At 42.4% G+C, this 25,005-nt stretch overlaps 1 protein-coding gene across 2 annotated transcripts in view; it reads right to left on the reverse strand.

The window, feature by feature from the left end:
* Positions 1-25,005, reverse strand: part of TBC1D2 (TBC1 domain family member 2) — a 136,110-nt gene that overhangs the window by 80,593 nt on the left and 30,512 nt on the right. Inside the window, exon 4 of one of the 2 annotated variants that reach the window (XM_073543899.1) lies at positions 23,362-23,491. In XM_073543899.1, the coding sequence (XP_073400000.1) occupies positions 23,362-23,491 (130 nt within the window). Of the gene's footprint in view, positions 1-23,361; positions 23,495-25,005 lie in introns of both variants that reach the window. The other variant, XM_073543890.1, reaches the window with a different exon arrangement.

Below are 25,005 nucleotides of genomic sequence, written 5' to 3' on the forward strand. Positions count from 1 at the left end.
TGATGGAAAGCCTGACTCTCTCCATAAGAAGGAAGGATTAGTACGGAACGTGAGGAGAGGAGGACTAAGGATTAGGGTTAGAGCAGAACCCTTCCCAAGTTCACAGCGCATGGCCGGGGTCCAGTCCCCGAGGTTGTATGGATACTAATGGTCCTGCGACAGACACCGGAGGAATAGAAGTTGTCACCACTTTATTCCCACACAAGACTTGGGGGCACAACAGCAACGATAGTGAGCTGGGACTTAGTAGCAAGGAGTCCCCGAAGTAGGCTACAGCTGTCTGCCGTACAAGTAGAGCTCATAGGAACATCTTACTGGAGGAACTCCAGTGTAACTCAGTACTAGGAGTACTTCACTATAGGCGCAAAAGGGAGACGTTCAGAAAAGGCACATATGTTGGCGGAGTGTTGGAACGGAGTACTTCATCTTGCCTGGAAGTTGGCTGAGCCCCTGACCTGGAGGACACGGCACCAAGGCAGGCACCTGTATGTTCAACAGACTGTGAGTAAAGCTTTGGAACTACGTGCCCTGGTGTCCTCCGATTATTACTGCGCCAACCCACTCAGCACTGCTACATCTCGGTGCCGGACATTACACTCTCTCCCTTAACACCTATCTTCTTCATCTACTCTGCCCTGGGACTACAGCCCTACCTGTGTAGGGCTACACCATCATTGCTGCACCACACCATCTGTCCCAGAGGATCTGTCTGCAGCGTCGGCTTAATATCTTCATTGCCGAACACCACAGGTGGCGTCACGAATCATTCACTCATAAACTTTATTCCAACATCACTTAACCCCCTTTTACAATGGACGCCCAGGGCCACGGACCGGGTCACAGCTGCCGTGATACTTCCCATTGAAATCATCGGGCCCGGCTCCGAGTACCCCGCCTTCCCTGGCAAACCCCTGGGGGCGATCCAGCAGCATCATGTAGAAAGAGAGACCCTGATTCCAGCTAAGTGTCACTTAGTTTACTAGGTGCAGCAGTTGTGACATAATCAGATATCTTAGATGCAGCATGTAGCAGAGCTGAGAAAGCTAACCCCGCCCAGACCAGGCTGTCTGTGTACACTGTATATTGACAGTCAGCTGCTTATCACAGGAGGGGGCAGAGCCAGGCACCCTCAGCACCTACTCACAGCAATGAAAATGTCCTAGTGATAAAACCTTCATTGCAAGTATACAGCACACAGCATGATAACTGACACATCATTGAATTCAGTGTTTTAACCACTACCTCACGTTTTAATGCATGAATAAATCCCTATATAAAAACCTATTTCAGAAAAAAAGCACATTTCCAATCCCCATAACTTTTTCATAAAAAAATGCTTAAAGGGCAACTTGCTTCATTCTATCCAAGTAATCCAGGACTTTTCAAGCTCTATAAATTAAAAAGAGCATAAAGTAGAAACCAAAAGTTTACATACACTATATAAAAAGACACATATGCATGTTTTTCTTAATATCTGACATGAAATCAGAATATACTTTTCCTGTTTTAGGTCAGTTAGGATTACTATAATTATTAATATTTGCCAAATGCCAGAATAATGAAGGGAAGCTTTGTCTGGCAGTGAAGTTTTCAGAGCATGGAGCAGATACCAGGATACCAGGAGACAGGTGTCACGGCTCCCGGGTGTTACTGCTGCTGGGAGGGCTGCGCGCCGCAGCAAGGGAGCTGAGATCAGAGCGGCAGAGAACTCATCGGGTAGCAAACAGGACCTGAACCATGTGACAGAGTGGGAGGTAGCCGAGGGCGGCGATAGACGCCGGAGAGTAGTCAGACATTCCAAGGTCAAAACCAGTAGATAACGAGGTACCGGAAGGGGGTGAGGCAGAGGGATAGTCAAAAGGAAGATGGAGGTCAGAAAGCCGAGAGAGTAAATGGACAGAGTCAAGCACGGAAAGGAAAACAACAGACGTAAACAGAGCACACAAACCAGGGGGTCAGGCACACAGACTAAACGAAAGTATAGCTGACAGGGAATCCTAGTCCAAAGTGAGTATTAATACCCCTCCCAGATCCAAAGGGAGGCCACCACAATTAACCCTGAGAGGTCAGGTCATGGACCCTGTCCAATACCATGACAACAGGCCAGTACACCAGGACACGTGAAGGGGGCAGTAGGAGGGTAACAACCCAGCAGCAGGACAGCTACCTTCTCATTTGTGCAAGGAGGAACAGGAGGAGCAGTGCCAGAGCCCTGCAAAATTACCTTAAGCAGGCCACTAACATTCATGTGTCTACTCAAACTGTCCATGACGGTGGTAAGAGGGCCCAACATCCACAAGTGGGTGTTGTGTTTAAAGCCCAACACTGCGCAGGGCGATTGGCATTTGCCAGAGAATATCAAGATTGGCAGATTATACAATGGTGCCCTGTGTTCTTCACGGATGAGAGCAGGTACACACGGAGCTCATGTGACAGACGTGATAGAGTCTTGAGATGCTGTGGAAAACGTTCTGCTGCCTGCAACATTCTCCAGCATGACTGGTTCAACAGTGGGTCAGTAATGCTGTGCGGAGGCATTTCTTTGGTGGGTCTCACAGCCCTCCATGTGCTGGCCAGAAGTACCCAAACTGCCGTAATTTACCAGGATGACATCCTCAGACCCATTGTGAGACCATATGCAGGTGCAGTGGGCCCTGGGTTGCTTCTGATGCAAGACAATGCTAGGCCTCATGTGGCTGAAGCGTTGCAGAAGTTCCTGCATGATGAAGGCATTGATGCTACTGTGGCACCCCTGAGGCTCAGTCGCCACAGAGATACTGCACCTCCTCCTGAGGTGTGGTATTCCACCATCCAGGTAAGGTGGAGACTCTCACAAGGCAGGAGTCAAGGATACCCTGGACTTCATACTCCAAGGTACCCCTGACCGAAACAGGAGGAGGAGGGGACTGGACAGGGTGAATTGGGGAGCGATACAGCTTGAGGAGAGACTTGTGGAACACGTTGTGCAACTTAAATGACTGAGGAAGTTTTAAACGGAAGGCTACCGGGCTAATCACCTCTATAATTTCGTATGGACCAATAAATCTGGGACCCAGTTTGGCAGACGGCACTTTAAGCTTGATGTTTTTGGTAGAGAGCCAAACCTTGTCTCCAACTCCCAGGTGCGGCCCCTTAGATCACCGTCTGTACGCAGCCGAAGCCTGTCTAACCTGGGCCCCTTTCAAGTTCGAGTTTACCTCAGACCAAATCGTTTTTAAGAGATGTATATTTTTCTCTACCCCAGGGAGCTCCGACATCTTGGCCGAGAATGAACCAAAGCGCGGATGCAGTCCATGGTTGCAGAAAAAGGGGGTAGTCTTAATGGAGTCCTGGTATCGATTATTTAGGGCAAACTCAGCTAATGGCAGATGTTCCACCCAATCGGACTGATGTTCTGACACATAACAGCGGAGGTATTGCTCCAGAGCCTGGTTGGTACGCTCGGTTTGACCATTGGTTTCGGGGTGGTAGGCAGAGGAGAAGGACAACTCAATACCAATGCGTTTGCCGAATGCCCTCCAGAATTTTGAGACAAACTGGGTACCTCTGTCGGACACAATATTCACCGGAGCACCATGAAGACGTACAACATGCACAATGAACAGTTTACTCAAGGTTTCGGAGTTAGGTAACCCAGACAGGGGGACAAAATGACATTGTTTGCTGAACCTGTCCACCACCATCCAGATACACGTTTTTCCATCTGAGGGCGGCAGGTCCGTAATGAAGTCCATGGAGATGTGTGTCCATGGACTCTCAGGGGTGGGCAAGGACTGGAGCCAGCCGGCAGGGCGATTATGGGGGGACTTGGCGCGGGCACAGACTTCACACGCTAAAACATAGTCTTTACAGTCCTTAACCACCGTCGGCCACCAAAAGTTCCTAGTTACCAATCTGGTGGTATTATTGAGACCAGGATGGCCTGCCAGAACAGAGTCTTGCGATTCTTTAAGAACTTGTAGGCGAAACGTAGCCGGGATGAACAATTTTTTGGGGGGCGTAGTGTCAGGAGCTTGTTCTGGGGACCTACGGATCTCCTCCAGAAGGTCCAAAGACACTGCCGACACAACGATCCCATTGGCCAATATCAGGACTGGCTCACAGTCCTCGGCTTGTGAGGAGCAAAAACTGCGAGAGAGGGCATCGGCCCTCACATTTTTAGTACCAGGGCGAAAGGTGATTAAAAAATCAAACCTAGAGAAGAACAAGGCACACCTTTCCTGTCTAGGATTTAGTCTTTTAGCTGACTCCAGGTAGGTCAGGTTCTTGTGATCAGTAATTACAGTGATCTTATGTTTGGCGCCTTCGAGGAAGTGGCGCCATTCCTCGAAAGCCCATTTGATTGCCAATAATTCCCGATTACCTATATCATAGTTTTTCTCAGTGGCAGAGAATTTGCTGGAAAAAAAAAGCACATGGGCGAAGCTGAGTGAGGGATGCAGTGCCTTGCGATTGCACTGCTCCCACTCCGACTTCAGAGGCATCTAATTCTACAATAAATGGGCGGTCCAGATCAGGCTGAACGAAAACCGGGTTGGCCACAAAGCACTCCTTTAGCGTAGAAAATGCCTGAATTGCCTCAGGGTTCCAATTGGCCACGTCTGCCCCTTTCCGGGTCAAATCCGTGAGTGGTTTGGCAATTTCTGAGAAACCCCTGATGAACTTGCGGCAGTAATTAGCAAACCCTAAAAATCGCTGCAGCGCTTTTAGCGATTTGGGTTGTACCCAAGCTTTATTAGGTTGGATCTTGGCAGGATCCATGCGGAACCCTTTGCATGAGACCATGTACCCTAAAAACTGTACCTCCTCAACAAAAAAACCCACATTTCTCCAGTTTAGCAAACAAGGAGTGTTCTCGCAGTCTCTGTAGCACAGAACAGACGTGTTGAGCGTGTGTCACAGGGTCAGCAGAGTAAATCAAAATGTCATCTAAATACACGACGACATACACCCCACAAATGTCTCTGAAAATATCATTAACAAAGTTCTGAAATACGGCAGGTGCGTTACTGAGTCCGAACGGCATTACAAGGTACTCAAAGTGGCCAAGAGGGGTATTAAGCGCGGTTTTCCACTCATGCCGTCTCTTATGCGGACCAGATTATATACCCCCCGGAGGTCAAGTTTAGTAAACCAACGGGCTCCCATTAGCTGATTAAAAAGATCAGGGATGGATCCAAGATGGCCGCCGACCCAGCAGGACGTGCTACACAGAGCTCCTGATCTGACTGAGGCAATCCAGGCCAGCTAGCCTCAAAAAGAAGAAAAAAAGGGCTCCAGGGGCGAGGAACAGCGTTCAGCCTAGATATGACCTCATCAAGGCCATATAGACCTGACTGGAACAGTGGAAACCCCTGCTGCCAGGGGATAACACTAGACCAGCAGGGAAGCGTGGGGCCTGGTGGGGCCTGCACCTCTCACCTGCAGTGTTGGACTGGGAGAGGAGAGCTGACCTGGGGAGGCTGGAGCTGCAGAAGCAGAGACACCGCAGTGAGCAGCCAGACACTTCCCCCCTCCCCCACTGCGACAGGCAGATTAACAGAGAAGCAGCGTCAGGCTGGAAAGAAGGCAGCTGGAGTGGGGGCGGCCTGGACTGCAGGAGGAGAGACAACCAAGGTGAGCAGTAGGATGCTTCCCCCCTCCCCCAGTGGTGACAGGAGGATTATCAGTGCACAAGGTGGCAAGCAGACTAGAGTTCATACAGATTTCCAAGGGAGAGGGAGCCGTGCCCAGGGAGACTAGTGGGGCAGACACCAAAAGGAGCTTCTGCAGAACAGACTGGTGACACACTAGTGGACACCTGCTTCCCCATATAAAGGCCCTTGAGGCAACAATAAGTGTAATTACAGTTGTGTGAGAAAATCTAGAGCCCACGGACTTTATAAGCATAAGCTGTTCAACAGGCACAGTGAGAGATATTTCTCAGCAGCTGCCTCACATTACACTGACAGGGGCTCCATCTACCACCTTTATTAACTCTTTTTCCTTTTTTGTGCCACAATATCTTCTGCTAGCTTGATATGCTGGGCCTCCCACTCCCTCACTCCTAAAATTTTAAAGGGGTACACAGTTCACTGAGTCTGCAACAGAGTCACAATAGAGACATATTGTGTCTTACAAGATCTACCCCATATCCTGCTAAAATCCAACACGGATGGACTGGCAATATCTTCTGTCGCTTTGATTTTCTGGCTCGCCCGTCCCCACATTTCTGAAATATTAAAGGGGGATTACTACAGAGCTCCATTAGAGACATACTATGTCCTATAAAGTTTACCCCATATCTTACTAAAATCCAACTCGGAGGGCATGGACGTTCCTGGTGGACTATGATAATGGAACACTAGGTCTGTCGCCACGGGCACAAATATGCGCTTTCTCCTATAAGTAATTGTCATGCGCTGACTTTCAGAATGCAGGAGGTCTCTGAGCAATGCGCCCCAAAAAATCTACTTCAGAGATCAATACTCGATCCATCACACCACTATTGTCTCAACGTACAAAACCAACAAGTCACAATATGTTGGCGCCAAAATCAGCTTCACTGGGCTCCAAGGGCTCCCCTCAAAGATCACAACAACCTGATCTGGCCACCTCAACAAACATGATCCCAATGACAATGGAGGATCTCCTGACCACCATTCAGAAAACGTTCAGAGCCGAGTTATCATCTGCTGTGGATAATTTCACGCAACAAATTCAAGACATTGCCCGAAGGACCAATGATTTGGAGAAAAGAATGGATGACGCTGCTGATGCCACTGAACATAATAGTGAACAACTACAAGAACAAGACGCTAGACTCGAGTTTCTGGAGCTCAAGTGTGAAGACTTGGAGAACTGCTCGCGCCGAGGTAACATCAGAATTAAAGGACTTCCGGAAAGTAATTCCAACCTAATGGAAGTTGCCTCGATCCTCTTCCACACCCTTTTACCTCAGGCAGACCCTAATTCTTTAAAAATAACCAGAATCCACAGGGCCCTGGGAGGTCCCAAACCTGACACCTCTCCAAGAGATGTTGTCCTCAAAATGAATCATGAAGAATCCAGAGACCTGATATTATCCGCTGCTCGCAGACTGACCAAATTACCAGGCGTTCCGGACGCTGTTTCCTTGTTCCCTGACATCTGCCCGGCGACTCTAATGAGGAGAAAGGCCATGAAAGACGTAACAATGGCCTTAATTAAAGCAAATATCAAATACAGGTGGGGATTCCCACATGCTCTAATCTTCTCACATAATAATTCCACCTACTCTTCAAGAAATTGTGAAGAGGGTAGAAAACACTGGAAAAAGATGGCATCCCTATCCCAGACTTGGGGGCCTTACCGCAAAGACAGAAGCCTCGGAGAGAATGGATAGAAGTTCGCCGTACCAGACCCAATAAACCGCAGCACAACAAACAGTCTATCTCTGAAGACCGCTACCGGCGAATGTGCTGGAACAGTTTCATCGAACATTCAAAATGCTGAGACATTGTTCTGATAAGTATTACTATTTGATATGATTTTTGACAATTTACACTTAATATTGTTTTCTCTTTTCCTGTTATCGAGCGCTGTGCCCTTGGAGTAAATATGCCACTCCATTTTGGGCTGCTGCTGCTTCTGGCCCTATTAATAATGGGCCGGCACACTTTAGCCCACATACTGGTCATTGGTTGTGACCATTTCTCTTGTTATAGTTTTTGTTCCCTCCCCACCCCTTCACTAAAAGAGTGCTGATGTGTTATAAGCATGCTCCTGGATGGATAATTGACGTGAAACTACCCATCTCTGATGTTATTTTCATTAGAGACTTAATTAGAATCTATATATTCAAGCCAAATGTTTAGGACGCTTTCACACAATGTTAGGGGGTTCAATTCTCCGATAAAAAGAAAACGCGCCTTTATTGTCTACCTGAAACATTCCCCTGATGTGTTATTTCTACAGGAAACTCATTTTTCCAATAAATCATCCCCCAAATTTTTTCATAAGCTCTACTCTAGATTTTACCTTGCCTCTTATGATAAAAAAAAATGAGAGGAGTCGCCATCTTCCTCCATAATTCTTTCCCATTTTTGCAGGAGGGTGCGGCTGTGGACATTGAGGGTAGATACATAATCCTTTGGGGTACGGTGCAGGAGAAGCGACTCTGCCTTGTTAATTGTTATGCGCCTCTGACATTACAAATGAAAACGATTAAATCTATTGCAAAGTCTCTAAGGTCCGTCCCCTATGATACTATTATATGGGGGGGCGATTTAAACTTGATTTTAAACCCAACCCTTGATAGCTCTAATGATAGTAGGCCTGATATGTCAAGGAAGGATAAAATTTCACCTGAAAATATCCTCCAAGCCCATCAGTTGGTTGATACTTGGAGAGAATCCCACGGGCAGTCTAGAGGTTACACTTATTTTTCTAGGGTTTATCATTCATACTCCAGGATAGACCGGATTCTCACTAACTCGGAGAATATACCATCGCTAATGTATTTCAGACATGTTCCCTCTTCATGGTCTGACCATGATAGTGCACTCTCTGTATTTAAACTGGACGTAGCGAATACACGTCTGTACACATGGAGATTGAATGAATCCTTACTGTCCGATCCTCAGACTCGACTATTGGTCGAACAGGAGCTCAATGCCTTTTTCATCCCTAATATCACTCCTGACACTTCTATGGGTAATGTGTGGATGACTCATAAAAAAATACCTCACTGGTGTGTTAATTAGGATAGCATCCCAAAAAAAAGAGAGATTGTCTCCAGGAGCAATTGACTCTCGAGAACGAACTCTATAAATTAGAAACTGCCAACCAGTTGAATCCCTCACTATACTTAACTAAGCAAATTTATGATCTAAAACTAAAACTAAACACTTTGCTAACGACCCGCACAGAAAGAGCAATTAGGTGCACACAAGCGACATTTTATCGGTTCTCTAATAAAATGGATCGAATGCTTGCTCGAAAATTAAAACCGAAAGAACGATTAAACTCCATCTTTTCAATAAAAGACGAACAGTTCCAAACTACTTTTAATCCTAATAAAATCTATAAAACGTTTCAAAATTATTACCAAAAATTATACACTGATTGGGCAATGAGAAGTTTGCACTAGCTGGAGGACTTTTTAACTAATGTACCGCTACCTTCCCTGACCCCGACTTACGTGGCCACATTACACTCTCTTATCTCTGAAGAGGAAATCACATCCACAATAAGCCATCTGAAAGTTGGGAAGGCTCCGGGGCCTGATGGCTTGACCGCACTATACTATAAAAAATTCTCAAACATCCTGCTTAAACATATTCAAATATATTGCAATAACATGCTAACAGGCCAAGCAATGCCGCCAGAATTTTACATAGCACACATCACTGTTATCCCAAAACAAGGAAGAGACCCGTTACTCACAAAAAACTACAGGCCAATATCCCTATTGAACGTGGATCTCAAGATCTTTTCCTCCATAATAGCCAACAGGATTAATAAATACTTGCCTAGCCTCATTCATAAAGATCAGGTTGGATTCATCCCATCAAGGCAGGCCCCAGATAATATCCGCAAAAACCTAAACCTTATTCATAATGCCAACAAACGTAAAACCCCCTTAGCTATACTTGCTCTAGATATAGAAAAAGCTTTCGATACCGTTTCATGGTCATATATGTTTAATATAATGCACAAATTGGGGATATCGCAGCAATTAACTCACTCAAACTCCTCTACAATAACCCGGTAGCATATTTAAAATTACCCTTGACTTCTCCGGAACCAATAGTTATTAATAGGGGAACTAGGCAGGGTTGCCCCTTGTCTCCAGCTCTATTTGCTATGGTAACGGAGCCATTGGCACAAAAGATTCGCCTACACCCTGATATCACAGGCCAAACTATAGGTAAACAGGAATATAAGGTTAGTCTGTTTGCCGACGACCTTCTTTTGACTCTGACGAACCCCCGTGTGTCCCTGCCTAACCTTATAAATACACTTAAACACTTTGAGGAAACTTCTGGTTTGAAGGTCAACGTTGATAAATCAGAAGTCATGTTCCTTAATACCTCTCCTACTGAACAAGCCTCAATATTAGAAAACTTCCATTTCCGCCATGCGAAACACTATATTACCTACCTAGGAATCAACCTTACACTATCCAAATCCACGTTATTTAAGCACAACTATGCCCCTCTTCTCCAAAAATTAACACAATCTTTATCAAAGTGGTCCTCCCCATCTCTCTCCTTTTTGGGAAGAGTTAATTCAATTAAAATGGTCACCTTGCCTCAATTCTTATATTTGTTTCGATCTCTACCCATTCCAGTGCCTCTGCTGACCTTCAAAGTGATAAACTCGCACATAACACGTTTTATCTGGAATAATAAAAAGCCCCGTATCTCCCAGCAAATTTTGTTCAGACACAAAAGACAGGGAGGAGTCTCTCTGCCAAACTTTTCTCTTTATTACAGGGCGGCCCAGATTGCCCAGCTGGCAGGGGTCAACGCAGAACAACACGCCCCCATCTGGCCACAAATAGAAAACTCACAGATAGTACCTTATTCCTTGGAGAGCCTAATCTGGGCCACAGGACCCTTACCGAAGGATCTGGCTTTACATTCACCATCTACTTTTCACTCCCTGCGTCTCTGGAGGGCAAACAGATTCCAATTCGCATTACAATCTCACCCCTCCCCACTCTTAAATCTGTTTAATAACCCTATGTTTCCGCCAGGAATTACGTCTCGGAATCACATGTGGTGGCAGCAGAATAAATTAACTAGGCTGCAAAATTTATCGACTCACTTTAAACTAATGTCAAAACAAGAGTTTGTTGCAAAATACCAAGTCCCGAGGTCTGAGGCTTTCAGACTAGAACAAAGTTTCCACTTTTTGCAAAACCTAACAGTAGGCTCACCAAACATAAAACCTACAACGTACGAGTTAAAATGTTTATATGACCCCCTGGGTAATGGCCTCGTATCCCATCTCTATTCTACATTTAATCAACCTAGAGACGGCTCTAAACTGAAATCTATGGAGCAATGGGAAGCCGACCTACAAATCTCCCACACACCTCAAAGGTGGTACAGGTGTTACGAGAATATAATGAGGGGTAGCAATCAAGTTTCACTTACTGAAACATCCCTTAAACTGTTCCATAGGATTCACTACGTACCTAGCTTCCTGCACAATATCTAACACTCAGTCCCTGGTAATTGTTTTAGAGGGTGCACGGATAGTGGGGATACCCTCCACATATGGTGGACATGCCCGATAGTAAAGTCTCTCTGGAAAGATGTGGTAAAACTAATTGACAATTTACTGAGTAAGAAATGGCATCTATCACCGTCAGTACTACTGCTGGGAGACAGACCAATCAATGCTAATAATGGGACTTGCCGTCTTATTGACTTTATTGCAATGGCAACGAGAAACCACATAGCTAGCAGATGGAAGACTAGTACGCTATCAATAACGCAGGTGAAGAGAAGGGTTAATTTGATAATGTTATACGAGAAAATAGAAGTCATCAGATCTGATTCTCTCGATATTTTTCGAAATATCTGGGACCCCTGGATTCAAGCCCATGAGGGTGACGACCTCTCCAGGATGATATCCTTATCCACATAGCGTGCTGACATGGTAATTGACTCTTACAGTTATGGTCTAAGCACACTCTCTAGTACCTCACGTCTATTCATCTTTATTATCGACACTTATCATACACTCCCCTCTTTCCCTCCTCATTCTGTTAAGACTAGATTAGTCAAGTTATATTTGTTTTTCTATAACTATTTAAAAATTAAGATAACGAAGTCAAGGATAACGTATAACATATTGTGTCTCCTCCTATGTACTTCCCCCTGCGAGGGGATCCTTGTACTCTAATGTGAATGTATTTCATGTTTAATGATGTTTCCTTTTCAATAAAACCGTTGAAACTAAAAAGATCAGGGATGAGTGGAAGCGGATACTGGTTCTTTATAGTGATTGCATTTAATTCCCGGTAATCAATGCAGGGTCTGAGACGACCATCTTTCTTCTCTACAAAGAAGATTCCGGCCCCAACTGGTGAAATGGATGGTCTAATAAACCCTTTTTTTAAGCTGTCTGCTATATAGTCATTCATGGCCTGACGCTCTGGACCGGAGAGTTTAAATATTCTCCCTTTTGCGAGACGGGCATCCGGATTCAGATCTATAGGGCAATCATACTCTCTGTGTGGGGGTAATTTCTCAGATTCTACAATAGAAAAAACATCCTCATAGTCTCTGAAAGCAAACGGTATGAGGGGGTTTTTAACCTTAACTTGGTTTACTGCTAATGATATGCCGTTATCCTGACACTGCGAACTCCAGCGTACAACATCAGCCAGGTGGCAGTCAATTACAGGATTGTGCTGGCGTAACCACGGCATTCCCAAAATAACTGCAGAAGATAAATTATCCATCACAAAAAATGACATAAGCTCGGTATGTAATGCTCCCACAGACATAGCAATTTTGCCAGTAACAAAATTAACCCCCTCCTGAATAATGGATATGCCATTAATAGCCGTGGTTTTAATAGGGGCATTAAGTCTTAGTAGTGGTACACCAAGATTCCTAGCAGCCAAAGAATCCATAAAATTTCCTTCAGATCCACTATCCACATAAGCTTTTAAACACAGAGATTTCTGACCAAATGAAAGAGAGATAGGTAATAAAGCTTTAGCCGTATCTGCGGGCAGTACCTGAGCCCCTGTGCAACCCTGGCCAGAGCTGCCCAGGGGCCGATATCCCAGGAGTGTGGATCTCTGACGTTCAGCTTTCTCCCTGAAGTCTCTAGACTGCAGCATATTTATGCAGGAAGATGAGAGTGATCCTCCAGACTGTGCACTGAAGCAAGTAATAGGTGTTCAGGCCAAAAATCAGCTCAGGCAGGAGAAGAAAAAAAAAGTTCAGGGAGACTGCTTTTGTATATGTTGGATATAGAAACAAGAAGCAGTTTTTTTTATGGCCGGATATAATGTGACGTCCGTCCGCGGATCTGGACTGCAGTAGGGACAGCACCCTGAGAAACCCCCGAGACCCTTAACCCCTATACAGGGATCTGGAATTGTAGCAAGGCCCAGGGGGTGGCTGTCTGTTGGAGCAGTGCGCCAGAGCAGGACGGTCGTCAATAGGGAAGAAGGCGGGGAACCAAAAACGTAGTCAGAAACCGGGAGAGCAGCGGAGGTACAGAAACGGCAGGCAGTGGCAAAGTCGACAGTCCAGGCCAAGGTCACAAAACGGGAGAGCGGCAAGGTACAAAAACGGCAGGCAGTAGCAGAGTCGAATATCCAGGCCAAGGTCACAAACCGGGAGGGTGGCAAGGTACAAAAATGGCAGGCAGTAGCAGAGTCGAATATCCAGGCCAATGTCACAAACCGGGAGAATGGCAGAGGTACAAAGGCGTCAGGCAGTAGAGGGGTCAGAAATCCAGGCTGAGGTCAGAGTCAAACAATAGCAAATCACACAGTAGCACATAGGAGAACCAAGAATATATCCGGCGGATTGCAAGACCAGTCCCAAGGTATTTGAGGGATCAGGTCATCCCTCACAGGCTCCCGCACTGATGATGTCATCAGGACCGCTCCCAGGACCAGGCCAGATGGGGATGCACCAACCCCTTCATGCCTGACAGAGGAGCGGAGCCTGCGTCCATCAGATGCCTGCGCAGGAGTCCCTGCTCTGTCGCCGCCATCACTCGGCACTCACCACGGCGCCTCCCAGTGGCTGAGGCAGGAACAGCAGGCCCCGAGTCTGACGGCGACGTAACAGTCTGGCGCCTCCTAGTGGCCGAGGCCGGGACAACAGGCCCCGAGGTTGACGGCGACGTGACAGTCTGGCGCCTCCTAGTGGCCGAGGCCAGGACAGCAGGCCCCAAGTCTGACGGCAACGTGACAACGGGAAAGGGAGAGAGAGAGCAACAAAGACTGAAGCCTGATTCTCCATAGAAAGAAAGGATTAGTACGGAACGTGAGGAGTAAAAGAGAACAGAGGACGTGGGTTAGAAGAGAACCCTTCCTAGAAGTTCTAAGCGCAAGGCCGGGGCCCGGTCCCCGAGGTTGTATGGATACTAATGGTCCTGCAGCAGACACCGGAGGAATAGAAGTAGTGACCACTTTATTCCCACACAAGACTTGGGGGCACAACAGCAACTGGATAGTGAGCCGGGACTTAGTAGCAAGAAGTCCCCGAAGCAGGCTACAGCTGTCTGCCGTACAAGTAGGGTTCATAAGAACATCTGACAGGAGGAACTCCAGTGTAACTCAGTACTTGGAGTACTTCACTCAAAAGCGCTATAAGAGGAGACGTTCAGAAAGGCACATGTTGGCGGAGTGTTGGAAAGGAGTATTCCATCTGGCCTGGGGGTTGACTGAGTCCCTGACCCGGAGGACACGGCACGGAGGCAGGCACCTGTTTGTACAACAGACTGTGAGTAAAGCTTTGGAACTACATGCCCTGGTGTCCTCCACTTATTCCGGTGCCATCCTGCCCCGCACTGCTACATCCCTTGCGCCTGACACTACACCATCTACGTGTCACTTCACCTACTCTGCCCTGGGACTATAGCCCTGCCTGTGGAGGGCTATAACATCTCTGCTGCACCACACCATCTGTCCCAGAGGATCTGTCTGCAGCGTCGACATACACCTTCATTGCCGAACATTATCAAATTAACCCTTCTCTTCACCTGCGTTATTGATAGCGTACTAGTCTTCCATCTGCTAGCTATGTGGTTTCTCGTTGCCATTGCAATAAAGTCAATAAGACGGCAAGTCCCATTATTAGCATTGATTGGTCTGTCTCCCAGCAGTAGTACTGACGGCGATAGAGGCCATTTCTTACTCAGTAAATTGTCAATTAGTTTTACCACATCTTTCCAGAGAGACTTTACTATCGGGCATGTCCACCATATGTGGAGGGTATCCCCACTATCCGTGCACCCTCTAAAACAATTACCAGGGACTGATTGTTAGATATTGTGCAGGAAGCTAGGTACGTAGTGAATCCTATGGAACAGTTTAAGGGATGTTTCAGTAAGTGAAACTTGATTGCTACCCCTCATTATATTCTCGTAACACCTGTACCACCTTTGAGGTGTGAGGGAGATTTGAAGGTCGGCTTCCCATTGCTCCATAGATTTCAGTTTAGAGCCGTCTCTAGGTTGATTAAATGTAGAATAGAGATGGGATACGAGGCCATTACCCAGGGGGTCATATAAACATTTTAACTCGTACGTTGTAGGTTTTATGTTTGGTGAGCCTGCTGTTAGGTTTTGCAAAAAGTGGAAACTTTGTTCCAGTCTGAAAGCCTCAGACCTAGGGACTTGGTATTTTGCAACAAACTCTTGTTTTGACATTAGTTTAAAGTGAGTCGATAAATTTTGCAGCCTAGTTAATTTATTCTGCTGCCACCACATGTGATTCTGAGACGTAATTCCTGGCGGAAACATAGGGTTATTAAACAGATTTAAGAGTGGGGAGGGGTGAGATTGTAATGCGAATTGGAATCTGTTTGCCCTCCAGAGACGCAGGGAGTGAAAAGTAGATGGTGAATGTAAAGCCAGGTCCTTCGGTAAGGGTCCTGTGGCCCAGATTAGGCTCTCCAAGGAATAAGGTACTATCTGTGAGTTTTCTATTTGTGGCCAGATGGGGGCGTGTTGTTCTGCGTTGACCCCTGCCAGCTGGGCAATCTGGACCGCCCTGTAATAAAGAGAAACGTTTGGCAGAGAGACTCCTCCCTGTCTTTTGTGTCTGAACAAAATTTGCTGGGAGATACGGGGCTTTTTATTATTCCAGATAACGAACTATTCATTTCCACTACAAAACACCATTCAATCTCCCTTTTACTTGGGAGCCCAGGGCCACGGACCGGGTCACCGCTGCTGTGACATTCCCATCCGAGAGACCGGCCCGGTACCAAGTACCCCACAGCCCTGGGAGGGCGACCCACTACGGACTGGCCAGCCCAGTCCCCAGACCTGAATCCAATTGAGCACATCTGGGACATAATGTTCCAGCCACCAACTGGAATTGGACAGGTTATTGTTTGCGAAGGACGTATGAATCAAGCCGTATACAAGGTTATCTTGGAAAAACGGTTGATTCCTTCTGCTCAGGCAATGTTCCCCAACTCTGAGGACTGTTTTTTCCAGCAGGACAATCTGCCATGCCACACAGCTAGGTCAATCAATATGTGAATGAAGGACCACCACATCAAATCCCTGTCATGGCCAGCCCAATCTCCAGACCTGAACCCCTTGAAAACATCTGGAATGTAATCAAGAGAAAGATGGATAGTCGCAAAAATTTAAGCAGTTCATCTTTGTTTGGTGGTTTGTACCAGGAGTGGCATAAGGTCACCCAAAAGCAGTGTGAAAGACTGGTGGAAAGCATGCCAAGACGAATGAAAGGTTATTTTCACTAGAAGGTTGAAACAAAAGCGCAATAGGGTCTTCGGGTAAAATGCTCAATTACTGAATGTATTAAACTCACCTTCTCAAAGATAAAATAAAGCTTGTATAGTGAGTCAGCCTGCTGCACGTCCAACGGTCCACAGCGGAACCGTACCACAATTCAATAAGGAATAAATTCTTGGACTTTGAGTGCGCTGCCAGACGAATTCAATAACCACACAAGGTTAAAAAAGTTAACCCTTTAATCCCTACGCGTTTCGAAGCGTAACGCTTCTTCTTCAGGGGTAGATACATGACTACAGAGAGCTGTCATCACATTTATACATACAGGATTCAAATTTGGCGCCCTCAGAAACACGAGGAGCGCCGCAAAGGTCAAAGATCAAAGTAATTCAAGCATCAAGAGTTCATAAAGGTTAAACATTCTCTAATTAAAAATGATTAAAAATAAATCTTTATTATGTTTTACAGATAAAAGAAAAAAAAGAAAAGAAAAAGGATGATAAAAAATATATATAAAGAAAAACGAGAAAAAAATTGTAAAATGAACCCACGACGTGATAAAGAAAGAAAAAAGGAATCAAAGTCCAGCGAACACACCGCTACACCAGGGAGAGTGTTTGAATTTTAAAAGAAAATTTGTAATCCGACCATTGGTATGGGTCTCACAGAAAGATATTTATAAAAGTGATAATTAAATAGTAAATGTATATGTATGAAAAAATACGCTAATGAAATTGATGTGAAAAAAATTAATTAATAAAGATGAAAATAATAATAAAAATAAAAATAAAAATAAAAATAAAATGTGTCACTAGTTATTTAATTCAAATTCCATGAGAAATCCGTGGCGTGAACTGGAAGACAAAAGGCAAAAAAGGAACAAAGAGAAAAGAAAAAACCGCAAATGGAAGAAACCATGATCGAATTCCGCCGAAGAAATATTAAAAAATATTGTATATATTAAAAAGAAGTCATCCAGAACAAAAACTAATTATTATAAAAATCTGTATGCATGAAGATATTTTTTGAACAGAAAAACGCATAATTAATTTCATTTCAGCAGTCTATTCGAGATGCGAGGTTCCAATAACACGAACCAGAGGAACAGAGAAAAATTGTAAGAAACGAAAAAATGCAAAATAATGACCAAAAAAAGGAAAATTAACACCTTAGTTTCCAGAACAATGTCCCATTGTAAGGAATATGAACGAAAACAATACGTAAAAAGTAAAAATTACGTCAAAAATGAATGAAAATATTATTAAATAAAAATATTATTATTAATATGTGTAATAGATAAAATAATTTGAAGGATATATACACCCGTATTGGCCATAATAAATGAAGATTATAGTATATATAGGTAGGATTAACCCACTAAAAGGGTGTAGAAAATGTACAAGGAAAAAATATACATATATATATAAAATATATATATACCTAAAAAGAGAGAAATTATTTAATATTATAAACCATTCACCCCCAAATGAAAGAAAGGGGAAAAGACCACATATGTGAAACGTGTAGGAAAGGAATACACACCAAAATCAAAAATTAATAAAATATATGAGACATATAAAAAACAATAAAAACTCATAAATGTACCTGATTACAAAATACAATAGGTAGATTAATAAATTAGTGAACATTTAGGGATAACTAAGAAAATATCAAAGAAACACTTCAGAAATTTCATTTAACCCATTAGGTTTCAGAGTGTTCAACCTATAAATCCAGAAGATTTCTTTCCTGTTGAGTTGTCCTATCCTATCAGGATGGTTGAAGGGAATCTGCTCGATGGGACTAATTTTTAATCCATAAGGGTTTTTATCATGTTTTAATGAGAAATGTCTAGACAGACCATGCAAAAGAAAACCCTTTTTAATATTATGTCTATGGGAGTTCATTCTAAGATGTAACGGTTGTGTGGTTCTCCCCACATATTGTCTCCCACAGTCACACTCAATTAGATAAATGACATATTCAGAAGTGCAGTTAAGGAAATCACGGATAGGAAAAGATTCATCTGTAGTAGTGGATCTAAAATATTTCATTCTATGTGTAATATTGCTGCAACAAGCACAATTTTTCTTTCCACACCGAAAAATACCCCTAGGTATATTATTAGTAATCACTCGAGTTTCTGTCTTATTTTTTAAACGACTGGGGGCTACAAAATTTTTAATATTAGGAGCCCTCCTAAAAGTAATCATTGGATTATTAGGGAGAATTTTTCGCAGAAGTGAATCATTAAGTAAAATGTGCCAGTTTTTACAGAGAACTCTCCTGATTTCCTTGTTCTCTAGGCAATATTGAGTTATAAAATTAGTAGTGTATTTATTCTTATCTATTTCGACCTCTTTCTTTCTTCCGTTAATCAAGGAGTTCTGAGACATATTAAGACATCTATTATAGGCATTTGTTACTAATTTCTCAGGATAATTCTTCTTATTAAATCTGTTCATCAGGATTTTTGCTTGATCTTTATAATCCCCTACATCTGAACAATTTTTTCTAATCCTTCTATATTGATTATCAGGAATGTTCCTGAGCCACTTTCCATAGTGACCACTATTGAAAGGAATATAGCTGTTGGTATCAACGTTCTTAAAAAATGTTTTGGTTGCAATAAAATTATCTTTAATAAAAATAGTCAAATCTAAAAAGTTAATTTCATTACTGTCAAATGTTGAGGAAAAAGACAAACCCCAATTATTCATGTTAAGATCATGAATAAAATTATGAATATCATCATTGCTGTTATCCCATATAAAAAAGAGGTCATCAATGAATCTTTTATATAGAATTATATTGTTATACCATTTGGATTTAAAAATATGTGACTCCTCAAAAATACCCATGAAAATATTAGCATAGGTTGGTGCGACCTTAGAGCCCATCGCAGTCCCCAGCTGTTGATGATATAGACTACCCTCAAAAGTAAAAAAATTATTTTTTAAAATGAATTCCATGCCTTAACTTTTTTAACCTTGTGTGGTTATTGAATTCGTCTGGCAGCGCACTCAAAGTCCAAGAATTTATTCCTTATTGAAGACGAATGAAAGCTGTGATTAAAAACCATGGTTATTCCACAAAATATTGATTTCTGAACTCTTCCTGAGATAAAACATTAGTGTTGCTGTTTCTAAATGATTATGAACTTGTTTTCTTAACATTATTTGAGATCTGCAAGCACTGCATTTTTTTATTATTTTGACCATTTCTCATTTTCTGAAAATAAATACAAAATTTAGTGCTTGGAAATGCGAAGACATGTCAGTAGTTTATAGAATAAAAGAGCAATTTACATTTTACTCAAAAATGTACCTATAAAGAGAAAAATCAGACAAACTGAAAATTTTTCAGTGGTCTCTTAATTTTTGCCAGAGCTGTATACGGACTATAAGACACACTTCTCAGTTTCCTCCACATTTTTGGAGGAAAAAAGTGCATCTTAGGCTAATTTCACACTTGCTTTTTTTTGCAGCGCGTTTTTCCCGCAAAAAAACGCATTGAAAAAACGCATACAAATGCTGCGTTTTTTTCAAGCATTTTTATGAGCATGCATGAAAAAAACGCAGCGTTTTTATGCGTTTGTATGCGTTTTTACCGCGTTTGCGTTTTTTTCCAACATTAGGTGGCCCCTCACACTAACCCAAACCATGACTTTACTAACCCTAACCCTAACCCTGACCCTAACCCTAACCCTGACCCTAACCCTAACCCTGACCCTAACCCTAACCCTGACCCTAACCCTTAACCAAACCATACTAACCCTAACCCTGACCCTAACCCTAACCCTTAACCAAACCATACTAACCCTAACCCTAGCCCTAAACCCACTTAACTAACCCTAACTCTAACCCAAACCCCTAAATTCCATTGTCCAACTAATGGTAAAAAAAAAAACGCATGCGCAAAAAAACGCATACATAAGCATGCCAATGCGCACATATGCGCACCCATAGACTTATAATGGGTGTCTTGCTGTAAAAAAACGCATTGCGTGCGCATGCGTTTTTTTGAGGCAAGTCGGACGCCCAAAAAATGCAACAGGATGCATTTTGTGCGCCCGAGCGCATACCGCAAAAAAACGCATGCGCGGAAAAACACATACAAACGCATGTGTATGCGCACATAAGCGCATCCCATGCAAAGTATAGGAAAAAAAAACGCATGCGTTTTTTAGCGCTAAAATCCCGCGAAAAAAAACGCAAATGTGAAACCAGCCTTATAGTCCGGAAAATACGGTATATAGAAAGGCCAACATGGGATCACAGCTCATTCTGTTTGTGATGCAAAACATTTCACATTTTTGTCATGTTTTGTGTGCCAATAATACATTTTTTCATGTTATTCAGCAAGAAGAAAAAAGAAATCAATTTGAAAATGGCGTCCGCCGCGCCTACGCAGTAGCTACTATCGGTGTCTGCTGATGATCCAATAGCTGCTACTGCACATGCGCCGGTGGCACCATCTTACTGAAGAAGAAGAAAACAATTCCTCCTCCAAGATGGCACTGCCCGCACCTGCGCAGTAGCAACTCTGGGCTGACACTGATAGTAACTACTGCGCAGGCACGGCGGACACCATTTCCAAATAGATTTTTTTTTCCTCTAGCTGAATAACCTGAAAAAAAATGTATTATTGGCACACAAAACATGCGATTTTGAAGCAGAGCAGGTGCCATGACTGGCACCTGCCTGCAGAAGAGATTTTTTTTTTCTAAGTATATACAGATATAGATTATGCAGACTAGGGGGCAGGTCAGCGAGGGATCAGTGACCTGTCGGCAGTCTGCATTATGAATATATAATCGGAGCACTACATATCCCAATCCCGCCTTAGTGCACGAGAATCTCATTAACACAAAACTGAAAATGAGGATTAAAGAACAACCGTAAGACGGATTTCATCAACCAAGGTATCATTTTAATCAGTATAAGGGCGCCGACCTGACACACTGTGTAGGTTACTGTGCACAACCCTGCTGACATGTTCCCTTTAAGCAATATTTTACCTCAAAGAAGGAATCAGCTGTGATCCCATGCTGCAATGTCTGTATACTCTTTAGCTTTCCCCTTGCCCAGGAGCTGTGGTATGATCAGACCATGTTCCTGTACGGTCAGACACAGCCATTACACAAATACCACAAGGAGGCTATCAATAATAAGGCTCATCCATTAGAGCAATAATCAAACCAGAAAAGAAATGGAATCAAGAGCAATAAATAAAATATAAGATTTTTTATTATACTCAATAAAATAAGATACAATATGTAGAAAATTAGTATGGAAAAATACAAAATAAGGGAATCAGCGGGCCCCCCAAAGAAGCAAGAAGTGAAACGCGCGTAGGGGTCCTGCAGTCCACACACTATAGATAGGTTGGTACTTGTTTATTCATACTATATTGATCTTCAGGCATTTATACATCATTGGCTGTTTTCCCTCTAACATCCTATGCTCCCTTTATGTCGGCTGACAGTGCTTTTTTTATCTGCGGTCTTCAGACTCCTATTTGAGGATTACATATTTATATATTATATATATTATATATCATATAAGTAATAATTTTTGTCAGTGACCGTTTTTTATGCACTATGCACTTTATTGAAGGTACTGTGTGCTGCTGCATTTGAGAGATAATTAAGAGGGAGTTGATTATATTTTTTTGCCTTTACCTAGAAAACATTATTTGTACCAGGATTTTAATCTAATCTATGTGTGGTAATTGGATGTCGCTGATTCCCTTATTTTGTTTTTTTCCATACTAATTTTCTACATATTGTATCTTATTTTATTGAGTATAATAAAAAACCTTAGATTTTATTTATTGCTTTTGATTCCATTTCTTTTTTGGTTTGATTACAGCCATTACACAGTACACAGCAGGGACACATTTATAAGATTATCTCAGCACAGTAACATTTTCTGTAACACGTCCAATTGTGGAACTTATTATAATTCCAAGATCTATTGATTAAAATGTTGAGTAAGCGTAACTTTGTTACTGGGAAAACCTCACTAATTCCCCCAATCATTCAAGAACACAAGAGAATTATCTGAAAACATTGAGGGAGAGTGCAATATGATGTCACGTTAAAATCTTGGGATCTGAGAAAGTTTTTTATACTTTACACTTACCAGATCTTTCAAAATTATAAAAAAAAAATTGTACACCTTACTACTCATTTACTTACTATTGGGTATCTATTCATTGCATTTTCATTCTAGGTTTAAAAAAAAAATAAAATAAAAATGCCTGGCATTTACTTATCTTGTGACACCTATGGCAATCAAGAACTTTCAAAGTGGATTGGGGATGAAACTTAGAATTTCAATCCTATGAAAACAGGGCATACAAGTTCAATCTTGGTCTAAAGAAGCTTCTATTTTACTGTTAAACATAATAAAAAAAACTTGAAACATCTAAAAATAATAAAAAGATACTTCTGCTGATCACTTTTCAGTAGTCATAAGATAAAGTACGGTATATTTTGGAATGCTTTTAGTTTCTGTCAAGGGAGAAAAAAAAAATCGCCAGTCCTTTTAATCATGGACAATAAATAGAAAAAAAAAAAACTATAATACATACGGTAATATTTTTCAAGAATTAGCATCAGGTTTATTAGCAACAAACATGAGTAAAATAATCCATTTAATAAAGAACAAGCAAAAAGTGAAGCTTGACTTGACTTTGTCAAGGATCCACTTGATTATTTTGCCATTCACTAAGAGGTGCGATATTACAGCTAGTTAAATTTGCTTGGTAAAGCCGACTTCACATAACACCATGGTACACACAGACTATGGCTCTCATGTGCTACCACTATTTCTGAAACTGTGCAGAACTAAAGTTCAATACCAAGCAAAATATAGACTGGTGTAAATGTAAGTGAATGGAACAACAATTAATTTCACTTACTGTATTTCTTTCCATGGATGTTTAAGGGAGATATTTTGAAGAGTCATTGATTCCTGTGGAGCTGGCATTGAGGCCACATTTAAACCCACAACTTCCGTTGGTGTCTTCACGGTAGGCAAAAATTCAACATCTACTGAAAAAAATAATTTTGGGAATTATTGGACCACACAGGTAAAAAAAAAAAAGTTCTAAAGTACAAAGTTTAACCCCTTCACCCCCCAAGCCACCTCCCTGACCAGGGTAAATTTTACAGTTCTGAAATGTGTCACTTTATGAGGTAATAACTCTGGAACGCTTCAACATCTCAGTAACTGAGACTTTTTTGTGATATGTTGTGCTTAATGTTAGTTGTTAATTTTGGTCTATATGTCATTTGCGGTTATTTAAGAAAATATAGAAAATGTGACAAAAAAAAGGGAAAATTTTGCAATTTTCAAACCTAGAACTTTTATGCTCTTAAACCAGATAGCACAAAAAATAGACAATAAATAACATTTGTAATTGTACAATTCACCACGCTATACTGAGAAAATATGGTGGTACTGATTGCAGATAGACAATGGTTGTATTGATAATAGAAGTATTAGTACTTACTTGTTGGTGGAGTGGATGTGGAATATTCTGTGATGATTGTATTCCTTAGCTGGCAAATAGTAGTTGTAGAGTATTCTGTGAGGATGAGTTCCCTCTGCTAGCAAACTGGACTATACAATTTGTTGTGCAATTTCTCCTGAGTATGCCAATACCTTATATGTGGTGGAAAAATACTGTTTGGGTGCACGGCAGGCCTCAGAAGGGAGAGCAAAATTTAGTGGATACCATGTCGCAAGATAGCGGAAGCCATGTCGTGTTTGCAGAGCCCCTCATGTGCCAAACAATAAAAAAACAACAGTGGACCCCGCCACACACATTTCACAAAGTACATCCCTCAATGAAGCCATCTAGGAGTGCAGTGAGCATATTAACATCTTTGGTGTGTCACATAATTTTATACCATTAAGCGGTGAAGAAAGAATAATTACATTTTCACCCCTAAAATGTTGCTTTAACCCCAAGTTATTCAATTTTAGAAGGGCCAATAGAAGAAAAATAAAAAAGAACTGTACAGTCTGTTGTGCAATTTCTCCTGAGTGCTCTAATACCCTACACTACTTTTCAAGCACCGTGAAAAGTTCAGAAGGGAAGGAGCGCCATATTATATTACAAATTTTGCTGGAATGATTTGCGGGTGACATGTCACATCGGCAAAATCCCCAAGATGCCAGGACCCCCATAAATGACCCCATTATAGAAATTACACCTCTCAATGAATTCATCTAAGGGTGCAGTGATCATATTGACACCACAGATGTGTCACAGAATTTTTACTATTAGGCGGTGATGAAAAAATAAAAAATTTTTCCATAAAAATGTTCTTTTAGCTGCAAATTTTACATTTTCATATGGGGAAATGGGTAAAAATGGCACCAGAATTTGTCACACAATTTCTGCTGAACGTCACAATACAATGTGGCTGTACAGTGATGCTTAGCCACAAGGCAAGACTTGGGAGGGAAGGAGTGCTATTTGACTCTTGGAGCATTGATTTTCTTGGGGTGGGGTGCAGAGTGTACATTAATGAGAAAAAAATGAACTTTTTTGAAT

This window comes from Dendrobates tinctorius, unplaced genomic scaffold (genome assembly GCF_039654945.1).
Source record: "Dendrobates tinctorius isolate UK_male_01 unplaced genomic scaffold, ASM3965494v1 ptg000011l, whole genome shotgun sequence".
Taxonomy (NCBI): Eukaryota; Metazoa; Chordata; class Amphibia; order Anura; family Dendrobatidae; genus Dendrobates; species Dendrobates tinctorius.